Raw genomic sequence first — 20,948 nt, 5'->3', positions numbered from 1 at the left:
GATCTGCTGTGCTCCAGGCACTGTTATACAGACATTTTCAATGGGGGTGTGTGGAAACCACATCCCATGTTTGTCGTCTACTCCAGGAAAATGACTAATGGGCTGATTCCCAAGCAAGGTAGGATGGGAGGGCAATGCTGGGGGGGTGGGGGAAGACAGGGGAGCATTTGGGCCCCATGAGGGCCTCTCATTTCTCAGTCCAGGACTGCCCTTTCATGACACGTTTCCAAAGAGACATTCCCAAGTTTCCTCACCCCCGCCCCCCATCCCTACAGGTACTATTTTCCATGCCAACGCTGGCTGGCAGTAGAGGAGGATGACGGCCAGCTGTCCAGGGAGCTGTTGTCAGTGGATGAGTCCTATGTGCTGCCACCAAGCGAGGATGAGGAGAGTGGAAGAGGTGGTGACAACAACCCCCTCGACAACCTGGCCCTGGAGCAGAAAGGTTTCCTAAACTAGAGCTGATTTCTCCCCTCCAGCATCCCTCTCCTCTGTCTCTCGCCGGCTAGGTCTCCATCTTCCCTTCTCCTGTGGGCTCCGGGCACTTCCTTCTCTGGGAATCTGTCTGTACTGCCTTCTCATTCCTCCATGGCAAGAATGGGGAGGTGACAGGGACATATTCTCACATGTCTACCATACGGCTGGGTATAGAGTACATGGCTGAGTGGAACTTATTGTCAGGAATGGAATGGAGGGGAGGGGAGTGGAGTGGAGTGGAGTGGAGTGGAGTGGAGTGGAACGGAAAGGAATGGAACGGAATGGAACAGAACAGAACAGAACAGAACAGAATGGTTATAGCTGGTTCTTATTGAGTCTTGTGTCCTCCCCTCCAAGCACATTATAGACCCTCTATCCTCTATATGAATATTTTTGTCAAGGGAAAGCATGAACTCTCAGGAGTTCTATGATGCTTGTGCTCCCTTCCTTGAAACTTGCATCCCTGAAACTGCCCAACCTGGAGGAGTCAGATCAGGGCTCCTGGCTGATGAAACTTTGAACCTCATGGTCACCCCAAGTCACCCTTAAGCATCCTGCAACTTTATTGATTGAGGGTTTCCTGTGTGAGCTGGAGGTGGGAGTGGGGTTGGGGGGACCTCATCTCTGCCTTCTGGAAATTTCCAGACTAAAGGCAACTGCAGAACAACAGATGCTGCAAGTAAAGGGATTCATAGAAACAGTCAACACGAGTAGAGAAACGTGCTCAGTACATTTTCTTCCTCCTCCCTTCACGGAAGGTGCAATCTACCACTCACTTCTCCACACTCTTCTCCTGGCAGATAAGTCTACCACATTCTCAGTGACCATAAAGACCGGGGACAAGAAGAATGCAGGCACTGATGCCAATGTCTTCATCACGCTCTTTGGCACTCAAGATGACACTGGTAAGAGAGCAGCGCAGGGCCGAAGTTCACCCACATTCTTCTCCAGGGAGACTGGGGGATTCAGTGGAACTTTCCAAGGAAATCCTAGTCACGCCTCTCTCTTTTTTAAAAAGTCATTTAAAAATTCCCTTTATTGTTTTGTTTATGTTATTGTGGGAAAAATGCTGAAGATGCAATCTATTTTCTTACCAAATTTTAAATGTACAATACTTTATTATTGACTATAGGTACACAGTGTACAACAAATCTCTAGAGGTTTTAATCTTACTAAACTGAAACTTTATGCCTGTTGATTAATAACTCCCTATTTCCTCCTATCTCTAGCTCCTGGTAACCACCATTCCAGTCTTTGATTTTATGAATTTGATACCTCATTTCAATGGAGTCATGCTTTTTTCGCATTTCTGTGCCTGGCTTATTTCACTTAGCATAATATCCTCAAGAACCATCCACATTGTTACATATTGGAGAATCTCCTTTTACAAGGCTGTATAACACTCCATTGTGTGTATATACCATATTTTCTTTATCCATTCATCTACCAATGGACATTTAGGGTTTTTTCCCACATCCACTATTATGAATAGTGCTGCAGTGAGCACAGGAGTGCTAATATCTTTTCAAGAATCTGATTTCAATTCTTTTGGATATATACCCAGAAGTGGGATTGTAGGTTCATATAGTAGTTCTATTTTTAATTTTTTGAGAAACTTTCAACTATTTTCCATAGCAACTGCATCATTTTGGATTCCCACCAATTGTGTGCAAGGGTTCCAATTTCTCTACATCCTCACCAACACATTGTCTTTTGTTTTTTTAATAGTAGCCATCCTGACAGGTGTGAGATGGTATCTCATTGTCATAGTTTTAATTTGCATTTCGCTCATTATTAGTGACAATGATCATTTTCTCATATACTGTTGGCCCTTTTTATGTCTTCTCTGGAGAAAGGTCTATTTAAGTCCTTCGCCCATTTTTAATTGGGTAATTAGTTTTTTTGTTATTGAGTCATAGGATTTCCTTATATATCTTGGTGATTAACCCCTTACAGATACATGGTTTGCAGACATGTTCTCCCATTCTGTAGGCTGCCTTTTCACTGTTGTTTGTTTCCTTTGCTGTGCAGAAACCTTTTAGTTTAATGTAGTCCCACTTGTTAATTTTGCTTTTTGTTGCTTGTGCTTTTGGTGTCATATTTATGAAATCATTGCCAAGACCAATGTCATAAAGCATTTCCCTTATGTTTTGTTTTAGAAGTTTTACAGTTTCAGGTATTACATTTAAATCTATAATTCATTTTGAGTTGATTTTTGTGTACAGTGTGAGGTAAGGGTCCAAATTAATTATTTTACATGTAGACATCCATTTTCCCAGCACTATTTATTGGAGAGGATATTCTTTCCCCACTGTGTATTCTTGGATGCCTCTGACTCTTGAAAGATTGCATGCAACTAGCCCCAGCAAGAAAGGCAATTTCTTTTTTCTTAAAAATCTTCCTGTGAGGTGACTTGTCTGCCTGGGTTGTGCATGTTGGTTCTTTTAAAATTTTTCCTAAATCTTACTAAGTCAGGCCTACTGCATTCTGGAAACAGGGAGCCCCCTGCCCTCTCTCTGTCCTCACTGCTTCCTCTACCACCCTACAAGTGTTTGGAAGCCATGTGAATCATTTTCCCTTTGGTCTCCTCTCCCCAGGTAATGGTGCCCAATTCTTTGTCCAGGCCTTCTGAAAGTTTTTTTTTTGTTTTTTTTTTTTTTACCATTTCCTGTGCCCTTCCTTGAGGCATCACTCTGTTTGCCTTTCAGAACTGTCACAAAGGGGCTCCTCAGTCCAAACAGTGAGTGGTCTCTTCTCTGTGTCTTTTGCCAGCTTTCTCCTTCTGTTCTAAAGGCTGAGGTAGCCCTAACTCTATCTCTACCTCAATAACAGCCTGGGAAACAGTGGCTATTCCCAACCTCCAGTGAGATTCAGCCAATGGCTTCCATGGTACTCTTTTTTTTTTTTTTTTTTTTGTAGCGCACGGGTTTCGTTGCTCCGTGGCATGTGGAATCTTCCCAGGGCAGGGCTCGAACCCGTGTCCCCTGCATTGGCAGGCGGATTCTTTACCACTGCGCCACCTAGGAAGTCCCATGGTACTCTTAATATGAGATACTCAAGGAACCTTGGAGTCATTCTGGAGCCTCAGTCAAGGCAATTGGAGAAGGTGGCATATAGTGCTGGAGTCAGCCATCCACTTGGGCCACCTGTCCAGCCATTCTGTCTGAGTTCAGTGAGAATCCAGTCCCTCAAATATGTAGTCATCACATATTTGCTCAAAACCCTGTGGGTCCAGAGCTCTATGGCAAGAACTGTTGAAGAATGAAGGAGCTTAATCCCTGACTTTGGGGTGCTCATATTCTAATTCAGCACTGTGTTGATACAGCATGGACTCAAGCCTGACTGACTGGTTTAAATTTCTGCTCTACCACTTATGTGTGGCCTTGGGCAAGTTGCTTAATCTCTCTGTGCTTTAATTTCCCTCATTTGTAAAATGGAGATTATACTAGTACATGCCTCATAAAGTTGTGGATTTAATGAAATTGAGCATGTAAAATATTTGAGACAAAATGAAACTCAATAAAACATTTATTATTCTTTACTAGGTTAGATAATAGAGATATAATGAATGAACCAAGTCAAGACTTATAAATGTATGTCTTTCAATAGTTACTGAACTATGGTCAATGAAACTGAGGGGCCCTAACAGCTGCTTTAATTTGCCAAGGGATTGCTATTAGGCACTTTCTTGAAGACTCAACAGTCATCATCTTATTAAATGCTCACAACTCTATGGGGAAGGCCATCCCGTTTGACATTTGAGGAAACCAAATTCAGAGAATTAAGTAACTTGCCCAAGGCCACGCAGATGGTAAGTGATGAAACCAGGCATCTAACCAAGGTCTGTCTGACTGTGCACTGAAACCAGTCTGCAATGAGTCTGTGGTTATCAGAAGACTTCCTACATGAAGTGGGGCTTACAGGGTTAAAGAGACTTGAAAGCTGAGGCAGGAGGAAGATGGTGTTGACCCTGAGACCACCTTAAATTTCAGACTGACACCACAACCAGAGTCCCAGGACAGATCACGTATGTGAGATGGCTGGTCAGGGGCATCCGAGGCCAACCCTCCTTCTGTCATCCAGAGAAGAGTTTCCAGAGAATTACCATGCCCCATTTTTGTGGGGGAGGGGGGCTGTTTCCCTAGGGAGTGTGGGATGGTGGCTCTGTCACTGGCTCCCTCTCTACCGTGGGGAAACGTGGAGGTTGTGAGAGGAGAGCACACATTGACTTAGGGCCCTACCAATTCCTCCTTGTTGATCTTGAATAAGACAATTTCTGGGTGTGTGCCCTTTTCTTTAGATGCAAACTGGAAATAAAAATATATATGTCAGATTATTGTAAAGCTCAGTAAAAGGACATACATACACACACACATATCCAAATATGCCCAGCGGATGATAATTGCACAGTCTAAATTTGATGAAAGTTCATAAATTTGGTCATTATGAGGTGAGACAAAAAAAGATGATCAGACTAGGTTTGAAGGTCTCGAACCCAACCAGTCATGTTGGGGTCATTTGGTTGGCAGGAATGACCCTCCTGAAATCCTCCAAGACCAACAGCAACAAGTTTGAAAGGGACAGCATCGAAATCTTCACAGTGGAAACCTTGGACCTGGGAGATCTGTGGAAAGTCAGGATTGGCCATGACAACACAGGTCTGGCTTCCCTCCCCTCTGTTGCTGGTTGAGAGTGTGAGGGCAGGTCCCCATGGGTGTTTGGGAAAGAATCTGGGGTAGACTTGGATGTCATCTGCCTTCCATAATGACACAGCTTCCTCAGTCCCTTCATGGCTGCACACAGAGATTCTGGTCTAATTGATCAGGGTGGGGCCAGGACACTGGTGATTTTATTTTTTATTTTTTTTTATTTTTTTGGGGGGTACACCAGGTTCAATCATCTGTTTTTATACACATCTCCCCGTATTCTCTCCCTTCCTTGACTCCCCCCCCCTCGAGTCCCCCCCACCCTCCCCGCCCCAGTCCTCTAAGGCATCGTCCATCCTCGAGTTGGACTCCCTTTGTTATACAACAACTTCCCCCGACTATCTATTTTACAGTTGGTAGTATATATATGTCTGTGCTACTCTCTCGCTTCGTCTCAGTTTCCCCGGGACACTGGTGATTTTTAAAGCTTTCTGCAACCCTCCCACCCTCAGAAATTTCAATGTGCAGCCAGATTTGAGAGTCCCTAATCAGTGGTTCTCAAATTTGAATATGTATCAGAACCACGTGGGGAGCTTGTTAAAGCACAGATTTCTGGGCCCCCCCCCCCCCCCACAGTCTTTGATTCAGTAGGTCTGGGATAGGACCCAAGAGTTTCTATTTCTCACAGGTGATGCTGAGACTGCTTGTCTGGGGGTTCCACTTTGAGAACCACTGATGGAGCCAATTCTTCCCAGAACCCGCTGACCCTGCAGCCATGTAAAGGCTGTGCCCAAGTTTGTTCTCCCTCAGTAAAGCGGGACTCATTTTCTTGGTCTTCATTCCATATCTCCTAAGCCAGAGGAAGGAGGCCTTCCTTCTTGCCTCTGGAACTGAGGGACAGCATCGCTACCTGGCTTCCATTTCCTTCTTTAAACCTGAGCGCTCATTTTCCCAGGGAAGAGCATCTGTCCTTCACTGGTTTCCCTTCCTTTCATGTATCACACACTGAGGCCAGGGAGCCCAGCATGTCATTCTGTCACTGGGTGAAACTGCGGGGTCCTCGTTATCACAGACTCTCTCTGGCATCTCCGGACTCCCTGTTGGAGCACCTTCCACCTTGGACAAGGTCCTTGCTTCCCTCCCCTCAGACTCTCTGTCTCCTGCCATCTCTTCCCCATGCTCTTTCGCTCTTACTAATTCCACTGACAGCAACCTGAGATGTGCTTCTGCTGGGTGCACAGGATTCAGTTCAGCAATGATGTAAGCAAAAGGGATGGTGTGTTCATGGTGGAGCTATAGGCACCAGTTGTCAAGTAGGGAAGGATGTTTGGATTCCCCAAAGTTGTGCACAGGAAACCATCTGTGTAGAGGTCCTTGATAGGTTCTGTGTCTCCTTCCCTCCAGGCAAGGCCGCAGGCTGGTTTGTAGACTGGGTAGAAGTGGACGCCCCATCCCTTGGAAAGTGCATGACGTTCCCCTGCGGCCGCTGGTTGGCCAAGAATGAAGACGATGGCGCCATTGTCAGGGACCTTTTCCACGCGGAACTTCAGACAAGGCTGTACACACCATGTAGGAATCTTGCACGGAACGGCTGGGCCTCCTCCTGGACCCCCTCACCCACCACCCCTACTCAGTCCTAGTCCCTTATCCGGTGTTGACCCTGGGCCAGGCCTACCTTGGAGATGTGGGTCTCTTTCTCTTTTCCCAAATTCCATGGGCCCTGTGCTGGCTGTAGACAGAGCCCTGGACCCAGGGAAAGGAAATACAGGGTGTATTCCACACTCTACCTCACACTACCTGGTGACAACAGGCAGAGAGCCTGATTTCTCTGGAGTTCAGTTTCTTTGTGTACAAAATAGAGACCGTAATGTAGGGTGATTGTAAGACCCATAAAGGAGAAAAGATAAAGGTCTAACAGTGCAGGATCATTACCAACCCCTTCACCCACCCTCACTCCCGTCATTAACACGCCAAAGAAATCACTGCTCCAAGATTCTATCCTGATTGCGGGGAGAACTTGAAAAGAAGGTAAATGTAATTCCTTTACCACCTAAAGAAAAGGAGGAAGTGGAACAAGTAGGCGGAGTTTTGACATTTCCCTTCCTCTATCATCATCAGAAAGTCTGTGTTGAGGAGGGTTGGGGGGAAGGACAGTTGGAGCCAATGCATGAGCAGCAGGGGGTGGGCAGAGCAGAGAAAGGACTCTCACCACTGTAGACTGATTGATCCAAGTGGCAGCTGTCCCCTGATATGATGGGACACAATGCTCCTGTGTACAGAGTGTCTACAGCCAAGGACCACATTGAGGACACTTTACAAAGGAGGAAACCAAGGCTTGTAGGTGACTTGCCCACATGAGAAAGGTAGGCTAGAGCCTGTGCTTCCGGGCAATCTTTTGTACTAGCTCTGTGATGGGAGAGGCACAGAGACCCTGGCCTGAGGTGAGAGGGACTTTCTGTGGGCACTAGGCATGACCGGACACCTTCCCCCACCCTGTGCTTGCTAAGCAACCACGTGAAGGCTCAGGTCCCTGGGTAGGAGCTCCCAGTGAAGGGGCAAGCCTGGGATGGGGGTGCTGGTGAAGAACTTGACCTGCCTGTGTTTGTTTCCTGTTTTCACCTCTCTGCTGACTTTGCCCTCTGTCCCCCACCATTAGTTGTCCCTTACGAGATCACCCTCTACACGAGCGATGTCTTTGCGGCTGGGACAGATGCCAACATCTTCATTGTCATCTATGGCTGCGATGCCGTGTGCACTCAGCAGAAGTACCTATGCACCAACAAGAGGGAACAGAAGCTGTTCTTTGAGAGGAAGTCTGCCTCCCGCTTCATAATGGAGGTACCTGGGTCTGGCAGGCTGCCAGGGGAGCCAGGACTGGGGGCAAGATGGGCCAGAAGACAAGGAGAAGGAGTCCTTTGTCCAGAGTCTGACACATGGCTTTCATCTGATGGGCTGCTGTGAGTGAGGGAGATGGGAAGTTCATCCAACCTCTCTGAGCCTCAGTACAAATGAGTAGCTGGGAGGACAGTGAACCTACCGGTGAACCAGGACCGGTGTCTGCAAAGGTGATGATGAGTGGACAGGGCTTAGGGAAACTAGAGGCACAATTCCAGTTCCATTGGGGCCATCTCCAGTGCTGCCAACAACAGAGAGCCGTGGAGACAGCCGACTTCCAGACTTTCTCATCACATAATCGTCTCCCATTCATCTGCCAAGCTATGGCCGATATGTTCCTCAGTTCCCCTTCAGCTCTGGCCTGAGAGTTTTGTTCTTCGATGCTTACTGTGGGTGTATGTCACCACATCCACTCCTTGGTATTCTGTACACGCAGTCCCATGCCTCCCTGTGCACTCCACTGTGTGCCAGGGGGGTGGGAGAGACAAGGGAAGAAGAGGACCCAGACCATGCCTGCAAGGGGCTTGCAGTCCAGCTGGGGAACCTCAGATCTCATGCGAGGCTAATGAGAGAGTCTGGTGATCATCACAATAACTGATCCTGGGGGTAAGAAGGCACTGTCACAGGGCTTTACCCATATGAACTCACTTAATCCTCATAGCAACTCTGTGCTGTAATTATCCCTGCTTAAATATGGGGAAACTGAGGCACAGAGAGTTTAGTAGCTTACATGAAATCACATAACCAAGGCATAGTGGAAGCAGGATTCAAACGTAGGAGGGCTGGCTCAGAATATGCTCTCTTAGCCCCTGCAGTAGACTAGTCTATGGTGATGAGGGTTAGAGCAGTGGGGCTGGCTGAGTGTGCTGTAGGTGTCCTTGGAAGTGGTGGCTTTGAGCTGGACCTGAAAGTGGGCATAAGTGGGAACAAGGAGGGAAGGCATTCCTAGCAAGGGGAACATCATGGCCGAGGGCCAGAGGTGGAAATAAACACAGCATGTGGTTTGAGGTTTGGCCGGAGGGGATGAGAGGAGAGTGAATGACTTGGGTAGAGGACTAGATGGAGCGGCACTTAAAGGGGACGACTCTGGAGGAAAGAGTTGGGAGCCTGGGCTCTCCGAGTAGTGGGGACCTTATTTTCTGTTGGGAAACGAAGTCCAGAGCCCTTTCCTTCCTCCTCGGGCGGTGTCTGTCTCAGGGGGCTTCTTTCTCCTCCCTACCTTCTCCAGGAGCAGTCAGAGCTTGTGGGAAGGTTGCCACCTTGGTGGAGTTTTTGAACCAGGAAAATTCAGGGGTGACTCATCTGTGCACACAAAGCAACAGCTCACCCACCCGAGATGTGGTGGCGGGTGCGTCATCCAAGCCTGATGCCGTCAGTGGCTATGATTACACCTCAGCATGACTTCCGGGGAGTTTTATCAATGAAGTCCACCTAATGGGCAGCTCCAGTTTGCCAGTAATTTGCTGCTATTTTTTTTTTCTTTTTTCTTTTCAAATCTATCTGAGTGTTGGGCGGAGCATGAGAGCTTAGAAACAAATGAGATCGTTTTCTGTCCCTGTCTCTCCATTCTCTTTTCCGACTGATCTTCAGGTAAGAGGTGGAGCACTGGATTTTCATCCCCAGACACAAGGATTGGCTGGGAAAATAACAATTATAACTAATATTTACTGAGCACTTCCCGTGTGCCGACCTTGTTCTCGGCACTTGGTGTGTATCAACTCATCACCATTCCAAGAGTTAGGTAGTATAATTATCTCATTTACCATTGGAAATGGCAGAGGAAGGCTAAGAAAGTTGCTCACCGTGTTGTAATTAGCCAACAGCAGAGCCAGGATTTGAACTCAAGCAGTTCAGTTCCAGAGCCTCCCCTGCTTTAACTCTTTCACCTCTCAGGAGAACCCCAGGGTTCCTCCTGACTCTGAAGCTGTCAGAGTCCAGCCCCGAGGCCCGCCGTCCACGGTCAGCTCTCCCCTAAAGCCCTCCTTGCTCTCTGACGAGTCACGTCGTGTGACTGAGTGGCTGGATGATTCAGGTGACAAAAGTATCATCGAAGCCAAGATCCACACATCTCCAACCTCAGAGATGCGACAGGGAGGGAGGAAAAGAGGCCCCTGGACAGAGGGAGAGGTACGCTCTGCCCCGCAGCTCAGTGTCCTCCAGGGAAGATCCTGTGAGCCACGATCTCACCCAGAGCTTCCTGTTTCTTCTGTTGTGAAGGAATAAGGCCCCATGACGTCCCTGATCTCTGTTCAGTGACTGAGAAAGCCCAGGGGCTCGCAAGGATACCACTTCTCTGATGAAGCGCGGATGAGCTGGCTGGTGGGGAGTTGAGGCAGCTCTGCAGGGCAGCAGAAGCAACGACAGCTGCAGCATCTTGTTAACTTAGGGCGTCTCCGGCAATGTGGCGCCATGTTGGTCACGTGGAAGGGAGAACCGTTGACAAAAAGAAGCACGCCTGCAATCTTAGATAGAGAAGTGACCTTGAAGCGTTGCCGTGCCCATGCCCCTGCCTCTAGCTGAGCAATCTCCCCATTTGGTAGATGAGGCCGTCGAGGCCTGGAAGGTCAAGTGGCTCACCCAGATCACACAGCCCGTAGGGCTACAGCTGGGAAGGATGGGGGTGGGGGGGAGGCGATGCTGATGGGCGTCCCCATGGCTGCTGACTGTGGGTGGGTGTGTGTGGAGGGTATGCAGTGGTGGCAGCTGTTGCAGTTCATTCCCAGGTCACATCCATCTAGGGTCATAGAGGCTTCACATTTGATGAATGTCTCATTCAGTCATTCACAGGCCATTCACTCATCAGGGGCCTCATCCACCCTGGAGCTGAGTCTCCTGGTAGCCCTGAGAACTTGATGGAGCAGGGCAGGCAGGTAGCTCTGCAGAGGAGCTGCCAGGAAACTCAAGTCTGCACACCCTCCTTAACCCCCAGCTGTCAAAGCCAAAGGCATGAATTCCAAGGACCAAGCATGAGCCAGGGCACCTGGTATCACCGTAGTTCCCTGCCCTCTGTTCCCTTTGCCCCGACTGCCTCGTCTGTTTTCACCTGTGATTGCCCATAGGGATGAGGCAGGGTGTGAACTGATACATACAGCACCATTTCAAAGGAGAACGTGACACATGAGCACTGGGAGAGGTCCTGGAGGCTCCCAGAGGCCCTGGAATGGGACCTGGTGGGATGACGGAGGGCAGCCTGGCAGAGCGAGAGGTGGGGAGGCGGGCTGCTGCTGAATGGATGCTTTGCCTTGTGTCTGGCCACCTTGCTGCTTCCTTAGAGGGCTCCCAGGGAAGAATCTGGGGATCTGCTACTCCTGGCTGAATCCCACCCCTGCAAGCTGTGCCCATCGGCTCCAGGTGGGAGAGAGGAGAGATTACAGCTCCTGAATTTCAGGGACTCAGTGTGGCACGCACATATCAGCTTTTTCATTCAAGGGGACTTTCATACATACCTTGGTGGTTAAAGTGTGAGAGAACCCAGCTGACTTCATCACATCCGTTTTGCAGATGAGGAGACACTCATTCTGCCATTACTTATTGAGTGCCTAGGTCACGGGCTCTGTTCTGGGCTTTGGGGATGCAGCGATGAGCAAAACAAACATGGTGCCTGCCCTTGTGGCTTCTAGTGATGGAGCAGAAGGTTTCACACAAGCAAATGCAAACTTCTGACTATGAGAAGTGCCGTGGGGGTTGCAGGGGTTAGTTATAGGATGCTGCCCTGCCATGAAGAGATTTGACTTTCTTAAGGTGGACAAGGGGTTCCCTGAGGAAGTGATCCTTGAGCCGAGACCTGAATGATGAGGCTGGGCACACTGGTTTAGGTGAAGAGGAGAAAAGGGAAGGGGCAGGGAGAGCCTATGCAAAGGCCCTGTGGCAAGAGAATGTCAAGCTTGAGAGACTGGAATGTGAGTGATATAGGAGTGGCTGGATATGGAAGGGGCTCTTAGGGGCCAAGGAGATGGTCAGGCTGGCAAGACAGGGCATGGGCAGAAGCAGAACTCATCTTCTGTTAGCCAAGTCAAACCACTGCTAGGACAGTAAGTAATAGAAGACAGCGGGCTGGGCCCTACCCTGAAACGGGGCGGGGCAGCCTCCCAGAGCTTGACTGAACTGAGTGCTGGAGTCTAGGCTGAGGTTAAGTGGAGGGAGAGGAAGGGAGGTATGAGCATGTGTATGGGAGAGCAGGGGCTGGCTTGACTGGACAGGAGGGGTGTACAGGAAGAAAGTGGCCCCTAGAAGTTCAAAGGGACTCAGGGGTGGATGCCCTGGAGAGGTAGGGTTTTGCTGAGATTGTACTTTCCTGGACCTTTCAGCCAACATCTGGTGCATTTTCTCCTTTCCAAAGTTAGAAGACGTGGGAGAAATCATTGAAAAAATTCGGATTGGCCATGATAACACGGGCATGAATCCTGGTTGGCACTGCTCCCACGTGGACATCCGCAGGCTCCTCCCAGATAAAGATGTGAGTTTCTGACTGATCTGTCCTGCAGTTTCTTTTGTCCCTTTTCAGAAGAGATTTAAGACAGATTCCTTATAAGAAACTGCAACCTTTTTAAGGTGAAATAAAATCATCTAAGGAAAATTAGGCCAGTTCACTCCAAGTGCAGGAACTAACGCAGGTCCAAGGCAGAATCTTTTAGAACCTGGTTTATGGGTCAAGACAGAGGGTCTGGGCAACCATGTCTCTGCTCCCCACCGCCAAAGCCATACTACTAGTGAGTGACCAAGTGTGCCCTTTCTGCAACTCAAGGTCAACTCAGAGAAAGAAACCCACCCAAACAACTTGGGAAACATCCCAAAACCAGGGACTTCTAAACCTAGGAGGCAATTGTCACTCATGGCTGTGGTATAAGTGAGTTGAGAGCAGTTAAAAATAAAACAGAGCCTCCTCCCCTTGCCCGCTGAGTCTGAGTCTCTGGGATGGGGTTCAGAGATCTATTTTTAAGTGACTCGGGGAACTCCACCTTCAACAGCTTACCCCTGACATGGTGTGGAAAGTGCTTTAAGTAAGGCTGGACCTGTGGGAATTGGGGCAAGGCTGGGGGGCTCCTCTGTGGCTTTTGCATTATCGGTGAGGCTCCATCACCCTCGTCCTTGGTCCCCATGAGTGTTGACATGGTGATTAATGACTGAAGTTGGCAGTTTCCACATTAAGGGCTCAGTTTCCTCCTTCCTCCTCACCCCAGGGCACAGAGACCTTGACTTTCCCTTGTGATCGATGGCTTGCCACCTCAGAGGAGGACAAGAAGACCATTCGCGAGCTGGTCCCTTATGACATCTTCACTGAGAAATACATGAAAGATGGGTCCTTAAGGCAAGTCTACAAGGAAGTGGAGGAGCCTCTCGATAGTAAGTGTGCGACCGCCCTCATCACCGTCAGCAGAGCCCTCCCTTGTAGGGCACCTGCCCTATGCCGGGCGGAGCCTTTGCACCTAGGAGGCAGAGTCTATAATTATCTTCACTCTGCAGAGAGGGCAGCTGAGGCTCACAGAGGTTATATAACCTTCTGAAGTTCACTCAGCTAATAAACGGCAAGGCTATCCTTCAAAGTCACGGCTATCTCATTCCGAGGTTTGCGCTCAAATCCTTTCCTGGTCTGACAGTGTGATCATGCATCCAAATATGTGCTCCCCTGTGCCTGGCCTGTACTGGTCCTTGTTCTCTCTCTCTGCTTAGTTAATTTGGCTACTAATCTGCAGGGCTCAGTCCTCTCTGCTCTGGAACCAGCTGTCCCAACCGAGTAGGAATCAAATAACATCCTGCTTTGTACAGAACTGGAGCTGTGGCGTGTTTGTTCTCAGGGGCTGGGTGCAGCTTCAGTGTCCAAGGTCACGGGTTTCCTTTCAGTATGTGCCAGTTACCTTTGCTTGTTCCTTATTGATGAGGTTCTTTTCTGCAGGATTTGCGCCAGCCTGAGCACACACTTCTTGCCTGCATTCTTTTGCTTTCGAACAACCATTTTCTGCTTCCCTTCTTATCTCTCCGCTGGCCTCTGAGTGCTGTCCTCCCTGCTCTTGCCAGGTGGTTTTGCTCCGGGCTCAGCCCTCAGCCTCAGCTGAGCCTCTGCTGTAGCTCTCACACTTTCTTTAATCTGAGTTGCCATTTGCTTAGAGATAAAAAAAAACAAGTGTTGCCTCAATAACATGCCTTTCCCTACCCATATCCCTTTCTCTGAATTTGCTTTCCTATTGAATCTGGGAGATAATTCCCTTTTCTACTCGGATCCCAGAGGACGCCCTGGAAAGCTGTCCCAGCGGCACACTTGGCTGTTCTGTATTAATAACATGCTACAAACCCACTCTGTGCTGGGTGGTGTTTCTAGGGAAACATCTTTCCACGGAGGGCTGTGTGGCCTTGGTGGGACAGGGAGGGAGGAGGATCCAGAAATAGCTGGGTTTGACTGCACGACCGCATTGCTCAGCACCCACAGGCTGAATTGGTTTTCCCAATTCCCAAAGGACAGGAGAGAGTGGTGGAGGGGGGAGGAGGGGGGCAGGAAGGCCATTTAATCGCAGCCCTGGGGACACAGCAGCCCACTCTGGGACCACCTAGGTGTGGAGCAGGGCTGAATGCACGGCCAGGAAATGAATGCGGAGAAAAATGAGGGGGGTGGGAACAGTCAACTGTTGTGTCTAAACCGTGGCAAGATTCCTAATGTTACCTCATGTCAGTATTAGGCAGACAGGCGTGGGTCATGTTGACTCTTAGACAAGAGATTCTATTAATGCACACGTGCACATGAAATGCTGGCCAGATGCTGAGCTGAGCTGAGCAGAGCCAGGTGCAGGGAGAGGTGGCAAGTGTGCCCAGTGCTGGTTCCTGCCCTTGAAGGAACAGGCCTCCCGGTGCACCACGGAGGTTTGGGTGGGGTGACAGAGACAGGAGGATGGGAAAGGGGACATGGGGAGGGGATAGAGTTCAGGATTGGATGTGAGTCTGTGATCTGTGGTCCAGTCGAGGTGGACATGGGGGTGTGGTCCAGAGCACAGGAGGGAACTGGGCTGGAGATGCAGCCTCGGGGAACTCACAGAAGTCAACACCCAGAGCATGCGGGGTGAGAGCTGCGGGAAGTGGACAGAACTGGGAGACGAGGACATCCGAGGGGTGGGCAGATGATTAGGAACCTATAAAGCAGCTCAAGGAGCATCCAGACAGGCAGAAGGAGAGCAGGAAAGAATAATGCTGTGGAATTGGAGGGAAAATGAAGATAATGAGAGGAACCATGTTGTGGGCATAAGCGTGTTCCATACCCATGGGTAAGAGCAGCCCACGTCACCTTACTCTCCTGCATTTGATTACATGTCGTTCTCAGCCCACTTGCAAGGGCTGGTAAGAAAGTCCATCTCAGTCATTGCAGGGCCGGGACATCCCCTTTTCTAGGGTCTTCTAAAAGTCCTGAGGCTCACAGCAGGGGCCTGGTCCTTAGTCTGGGGTGGGGACAACCTACACCTGTATCCTCCTGCCACTCGGTGACACTGGTGCTGCTGGCTCCCTGCTGACATGCAAGTTTCATTTCTCTGGGTGGCCAGCAACACTGCTCCATGGACCCTGGCTTTGTCAAAAGACCCTCTCTTCGGCCTGGAGGCCTCCTTTCTTCAAGTCCCCAGATAAGCCAGGCAACCGTCTCCTTATTGGGTCCCTTTGTGCAGGTGAAGGGTTCCTACCACCCATAGGGACTCTTGTATCTTCACCTGCTCTCAGGCTGGGGAAACTGATCTTCTTCCCATTTGGCCCATTTCCGCCTTCACCTTAAAGCCACAACTTCCATCCTTCTCCTTGGAGATAACCTAACTAAGTTCCCTCTTCCCTGGCCTGAAACACCAAAGCTCCTAGGACAAAGGAATATGGAGAGGGGATAAGGAATGCTTAGCCTTCATGAAAACAAAGGCTCGCCTTTCCCCCCTGGGGTGGGGGTTGGGAAATGGGCTACTTTATTCTCCTCTGATGAGTGTATAGCAGCAAAACAAAAACAAGACAGTGTTTGGTTTCATTTTCCTTAATATTTTTTAATAACTGTCACACCTGTATTTATTGAGCCCTTTCCAAAGGCCACAGGAGATAGAGAGTGGCGGTGACTGTGGCTTTGGTGAGGGTGGTTTCCCTGGAGCTCTGGAGCAGGCTGGTTGAAGAGTAAATGGAAATAAGAAAATGGACACTGAGGGGAAGCTCTTCTTTCAAAGGTATTTGATTTCTTCCATAAACCGTTAGAAGGATCTGGCATTGATACCAGTTACCCTCAAACGGAAAGGCACGTTATTGTCGGTGGGGCACAGCAGGTTGATTTAGTGACCACGATGTGTATGTGTGTCAGGCAGCTTCCCCCAACTCTCCCAGACTCTGTAGGCGGCTGGAGGGGTGGATGGTTTGAGGGGCGCTGGAAAAGTCTCCACCTTTGGGTCTCCTAGAGGTGAACGTCCCACTGGTGAATCCACTCCAACCTGCAGCAGAATGGAGCAGACGAAAGGACACCAGGTTCTCCTGAGGCCTGGACCACAAGCTGAATCCCACCTACAAATCCAGTCCCCTCAAGCCTAAACGATGCCATTCCTTTCTTCCCTTTGTCTGTCTGTCTGTCCATCCCACTACCCACCCAGTTGTGCTGTACTCGGTGCAGATCTTCACAGGAAACGTTCCCGGAGCAGGGACGGACGCCAGGGTCTACATCACCATCTACGGAGACCTCGGGGACACGGGGGAGCGGTACCTTGGCAAGTCAGAGAACCGCACCAACAAGTTCGAGAAAGGAAAGGTAGGCGGGGGTGGGGGGGGCCCACCGAGTCACACCGCCCCCTCCTCCCTGTCCTGTGATGGGGGTGGGGTGGGGGCGTGGCCAGGTCTTCTTGTCGGGGAACTTTGTGGGATGTCATGCACCCTGGTGTGGGCATTTGCCCCGCGCATCCCCCCGTGGAGGTCTGGTCCCCTTCTCTCAGCCGACGCACGAGCCCTGGGTCCTGCGTGTGGAGTGGGGAGGGGGCTTGGACAAGCAAGAGGCCGTCTGAGCCCCAGGTTGCCAGCTATAAGGAGCTGGGTCGTCTGCAGAGAATCCAGCTCCCTGCCGGTGGGTCACGAGCGTGGAGGTGAGCGCGGCACTGTGGCAGGGCTCCCCTGACAGCGGCTTGAACTAGGGTTCTGGGGGGCTGGTTCTGCTATTCACTCCTTACTTACATGGCTGAGCATCTCTGGCCTCAGTTTCCTCATCTGTGAAATAAGGAGCCTGATGCGAACCAGCTAAGCTGTGTCGTGCAGAGCCCTGGGCAGCACCGGGGCCCATGGGAGGCACGGAAGGGTGGGGGCAGCAGACAGGTGCCTGCTCCTCCCACGTGGGTCCATCTGACCTGGCCTGTCTATTGCGATGCCAGGCAAGCCCTCTGTTAAGCAAGGGGCTCTGTGGCTACGAAAAAGGCTTGAAAACCATGTGACTGGATGGTGTCCAAGGCTCTGCCAGTTCTGACCTAACGGTGATGTTACAGAAAAGAAGATATCCTTCCAAACTTGTCTTCCGACCAGCCTGGCCTCCCTGTGCCTGCAGGAGCTCCCCTGTCCTGTGCCCCTGCCGCCCTTCCCCCTTCATGGCTCCTCAGCCTCTCTTGCCCCCTGTATTTACCTAAATCTGCCGAACCCCCCACAGGCCAGGCTGAGAGCAAGGTGATTGGCTCCTCACCCAGTCTCTGGTGCTCCCCGTGGCTGCGGGCCTGGGGGGATGCCCGCGTCAACCAGAGGGTGTTTATCAGGGGTCTCCCTAAGCCCAACCCTCAGGAGGAGAAAAGTCGCTCTGGGACATGGAAAGCGGGTATCTAAGAGGGTCTGCAGTTGGGAGATGACCCAGGATCCAGGCCCCCTGGAAGGAGAACTAGCCCGGCCTCGAGGTTCCGGAGGAGTCAGGCCCCAGAGGTGTCTTTGCTCCATCATCCAGATATGAACCGATTACCTTTAGCTTTGGTTTACTGCTTCCGGAACAGGAATAGCTACTTAGATCCCCGGACTGAAAGACTGGATGTAGACAGAAGAGCACTTTGTACCAGGGAGAAAGAATTTACAGCACGTAAACACACCCAATATAATTGTTTGCCACACATGAGGTCTATTCATTTTGGAAAAATAGAATATCAAAGAGGTCCAGTGACTCATGTGGTGTCCCTGACGCTGAAGCAGAGGCATGGTGAGCGGGCTGACTCACACCTGCTGCTGCGGGACGTGGCTGTGCCGTGGGGTGGCAGATGCCCAGACCTGTGGCCGGGGCCGCACCTCCTGAGTTCAGCTCCTGCCTCTGACCCCGACGAGCTGTGTGATCCTGGGAATTTTACTTAGTATCTCTGTGCCTCCGTTTCTTCTCCCATAAAATAAATTCACTGAATTAAACCACGCGAAGTGCCTAGAACCATGGCTGGCGCGAAGTTAGCTCCTTGCTAGTGCTGGCTGTTGCTAAGGCTTGGGAAAGCCCACCTTTCCTATGCCTTGTCGCAGCGCCTGGAAAAGGCACTGTCAGACAGCAGTGCGCGCCATGCGGGTGACAGGTTGGTACTTGTTCGTGGCTAAATCCACAGAGCCTGGCACAGAGTCGGTGCGTAAATATTTGTTGAGTGAATAAATGAATGAAAGTATAAATGAAGGTGATGCAATCCACTCTCCCTCTGTTTAGATTCAGATTTTCCTCTCTCTTAGCAATTATGACCTCACAAGAAAAGTCTCTGCCCCATCCCTTTCTCCTCCATCCCTCCTGTGTTGACGTCCCACTGGGGGAGCTGAAGCTACTTCTGGCTCGGTCACTGATGGTTTCAGACTTGAAGTTCACTGCTGAGCATCTAAAAGCTTCCACTTCTCTAATCATTTGCTCCAGAATCTAGGAGTCACCTGGACGCCCCTTTCCCTGTCGGTACTCCCCTCCTCACCCATATCCAATCAATCACTAGATCTTGGAGAGTCTCCATGCTAAATAACCCTCAGATCAGCCCAGTCAACTTCGTCACCACTCAGCCCTTCCTTATTGCACCTTGCTTGGTGAACCCCCCTGGTCTCCCTGCTCCAGGCCCCTGAAATTCAATCCACCCTCTGGGCTTCCCCAATGAACCTATCCAAAGGTGGCCGAATCACTCCCTCACTTCAACCCATCCAGGCTCCCCACCGATCCCAGATCTGGTCTGAGCCTTTCGTGGGATTCACAGACCTTCACTGCCTGCCCAGCCGTCCTGTGTAGAATGTCCCCCTGGGACATTTCCAGAATGCTCCACACTCTCTCCTATCTCCAGGTTTTTCCAAGCCTTTTCTCTGCATCCATGCACCTGTGCCCATAGAAAATACATAATGCTGCTCTGTGGTTTTCACTTTTGACATAAAAGGCATCATCCTATATGGGTGCTTCTTGCAGGCAATGAGGTATCTTCGAACTCTATTTGTCAGGATAGTCAAGCACAGACGTTGTTGGCTTTTGTAACCACTGCACACTTAACATTCCACACATGCCATTGCCATGGCTATTTGCCATTCTCCAAGCACTGGACACCAAGGTGGGTCCAATTTTCCACTATAAAGAATTATCCTGCAATAAGCATCCTTGTGCACATGTGAATGTGTCCTCCCAGGACAGATGCAAAGTGGAATTGCCATGTCGTAGGGTTTGCCCATTTTTGCTCTAATGGACTCAGCCACTTGCCAGCACCTCAAGGCCTGCGCAGGTCACACCTGCTGTCAGCATCAACCATTCACCTGCACTTTCCTCAGCCCACAGCCTGACCTGCCCTGGCTGCCTGGAACGCCCAGCTCCCCAGCTTCAACTTAATGCCGCCACCTGGCAAGTCTTGCCAGCCCTGCCCCTAGTCCTCATGCAGGCGGTTGCTCCCACCACCTGGGCTGTCCTAAGGAGGACAGCCGTCGCCCCTGGGTTCCCGCACTCAGCACAGTGACTTAGCATATCTTTCAGAAGGCAAGTGGATGTCATTCAGGGTTCCCCGTCCCCAGGCTCCTACCAGCTGTGTTTTGACCCACTTCACCCAAAGCCTAGAATTCCACATCTCACTAAGCAATCCTAAAAGAACGCAAGCACCCAAGAGTGCAATGTCACATCACCAAAGATGTAATCAGGGACACAGAGGAGGGCCTACATCACACCCCCCACAAAATCCCTCATGAACTCACAGTCCAGATGTCGTGCCCCGTGCTCTCCCCAGCCTGGCCTCTACCATAGCCTCTCGCCTCTCTGCCTGCTCTCTTGCAGCCCGGCCTGGCTCCTCCAACTGCCAGCTTCCCCCTGGGAATCTCAAGCCCCCTCTCATTATCCAGAAAGATTTCACCTCTTTCATAGCTCTTACCATCCAGCCTCCCACCTGACCTCAAGTCAATAGTCAGTATAACGAAGGATGTCCAGGTGCCAGGCGGAGCACCCCACTTACACAGCTCATCAGGGTCCATCTTCCAAACACCCACAGGGCTTATCCCAGGAGGAGCTGGGCTGTAAAACAGGGCCATTGTGGAAGCCAAGCCTTGGAATACCAAACTCTGTATGTTAGGGATTTTGGCCTGGAGAGCTCCTGGCTAGGGAGGCCTGTTCAGCCCAACAACTGAGGGGGATGGGAGGTACCAGATGGATGGGGTTGGAGTGAATGGAGGTGGGGAGTGCCCCCACCCAAGTCCGCACATCTGAACTCCCCAGGCTGACACCTTCATCATCGAGGCTGCTGACCTGGGCGTCATCTACAAGATCAAGCTCCGACACGACAACACCAAATGGTGTGCAGACTGGTACGTGGAGAAGGTGGAGATCTGGAACGACACAAATGAGGACGAGTTCCTGTTCCTGTGCGGACGCTGGCTGTCCCTGAAGAAGGAGGATGGGCGGCTTGAGAGGCTCTTTTATGAGAAGGTGCGTGAAAGGCAGCCAGGGGGCGTGGTTGCGCCATGGCCTGTTATCATCCTCATACCTGAGGTGGCTCAGTGGAACAC

At 50.5% G+C, this 20,948-nt stretch overlaps 1 protein-coding gene across 2 annotated transcripts in view; it reads left to right on the top strand.

Moving 5' to 3' along the window:
- Positions 1–20,948, top strand: part of LOXHD1 (lipoxygenase homology PLAT domains 1) — a 176,723-nt gene that overhangs the window by 101,621 nt on the left and 54,154 nt on the right. For both annotated transcript variants that reach the window (XM_057700151.1, XM_057700150.1), the window contains exons 22-30: positions 276–445; positions 1,278–1,382; positions 5,007–5,135; positions 6,528–6,692; positions 7,780–7,961; positions 12,358–12,474; positions 13,199–13,361; positions 16,607–16,761; positions 20,659–20,868. In XM_057700151.1, coding sequence (XP_057556134.1) covers positions 276–445; positions 1,278–1,382; positions 5,007–5,135; positions 6,528–6,692; positions 7,780–7,961; positions 12,358–12,474; positions 13,199–13,361; positions 16,607–16,761; positions 20,659–20,868 — 1,396 coding nt within the window. The remainder of the gene's footprint in view (positions 1–275; positions 446–1,277; positions 1,383–5,006; positions 5,136–6,527; positions 6,693–7,779; positions 7,962–12,357; positions 12,475–13,198; positions 13,362–16,606; positions 16,762–20,658; positions 20,869–20,948) is intronic.

Source organism: Hippopotamus amphibius, chromosome 11 (assembly GCF_030028045.1).
Source record: "Hippopotamus amphibius kiboko isolate mHipAmp2 chromosome 11, mHipAmp2.hap2, whole genome shotgun sequence".
Classification (NCBI taxonomy): Eukaryota; Metazoa; Chordata; class Mammalia; order Artiodactyla; family Hippopotamidae; genus Hippopotamus; species Hippopotamus amphibius.
The sequence above is the reverse complement of the archived record's forward strand: the minus strand, read 5'-3'. Positions and strand labels throughout refer to the sequence as shown.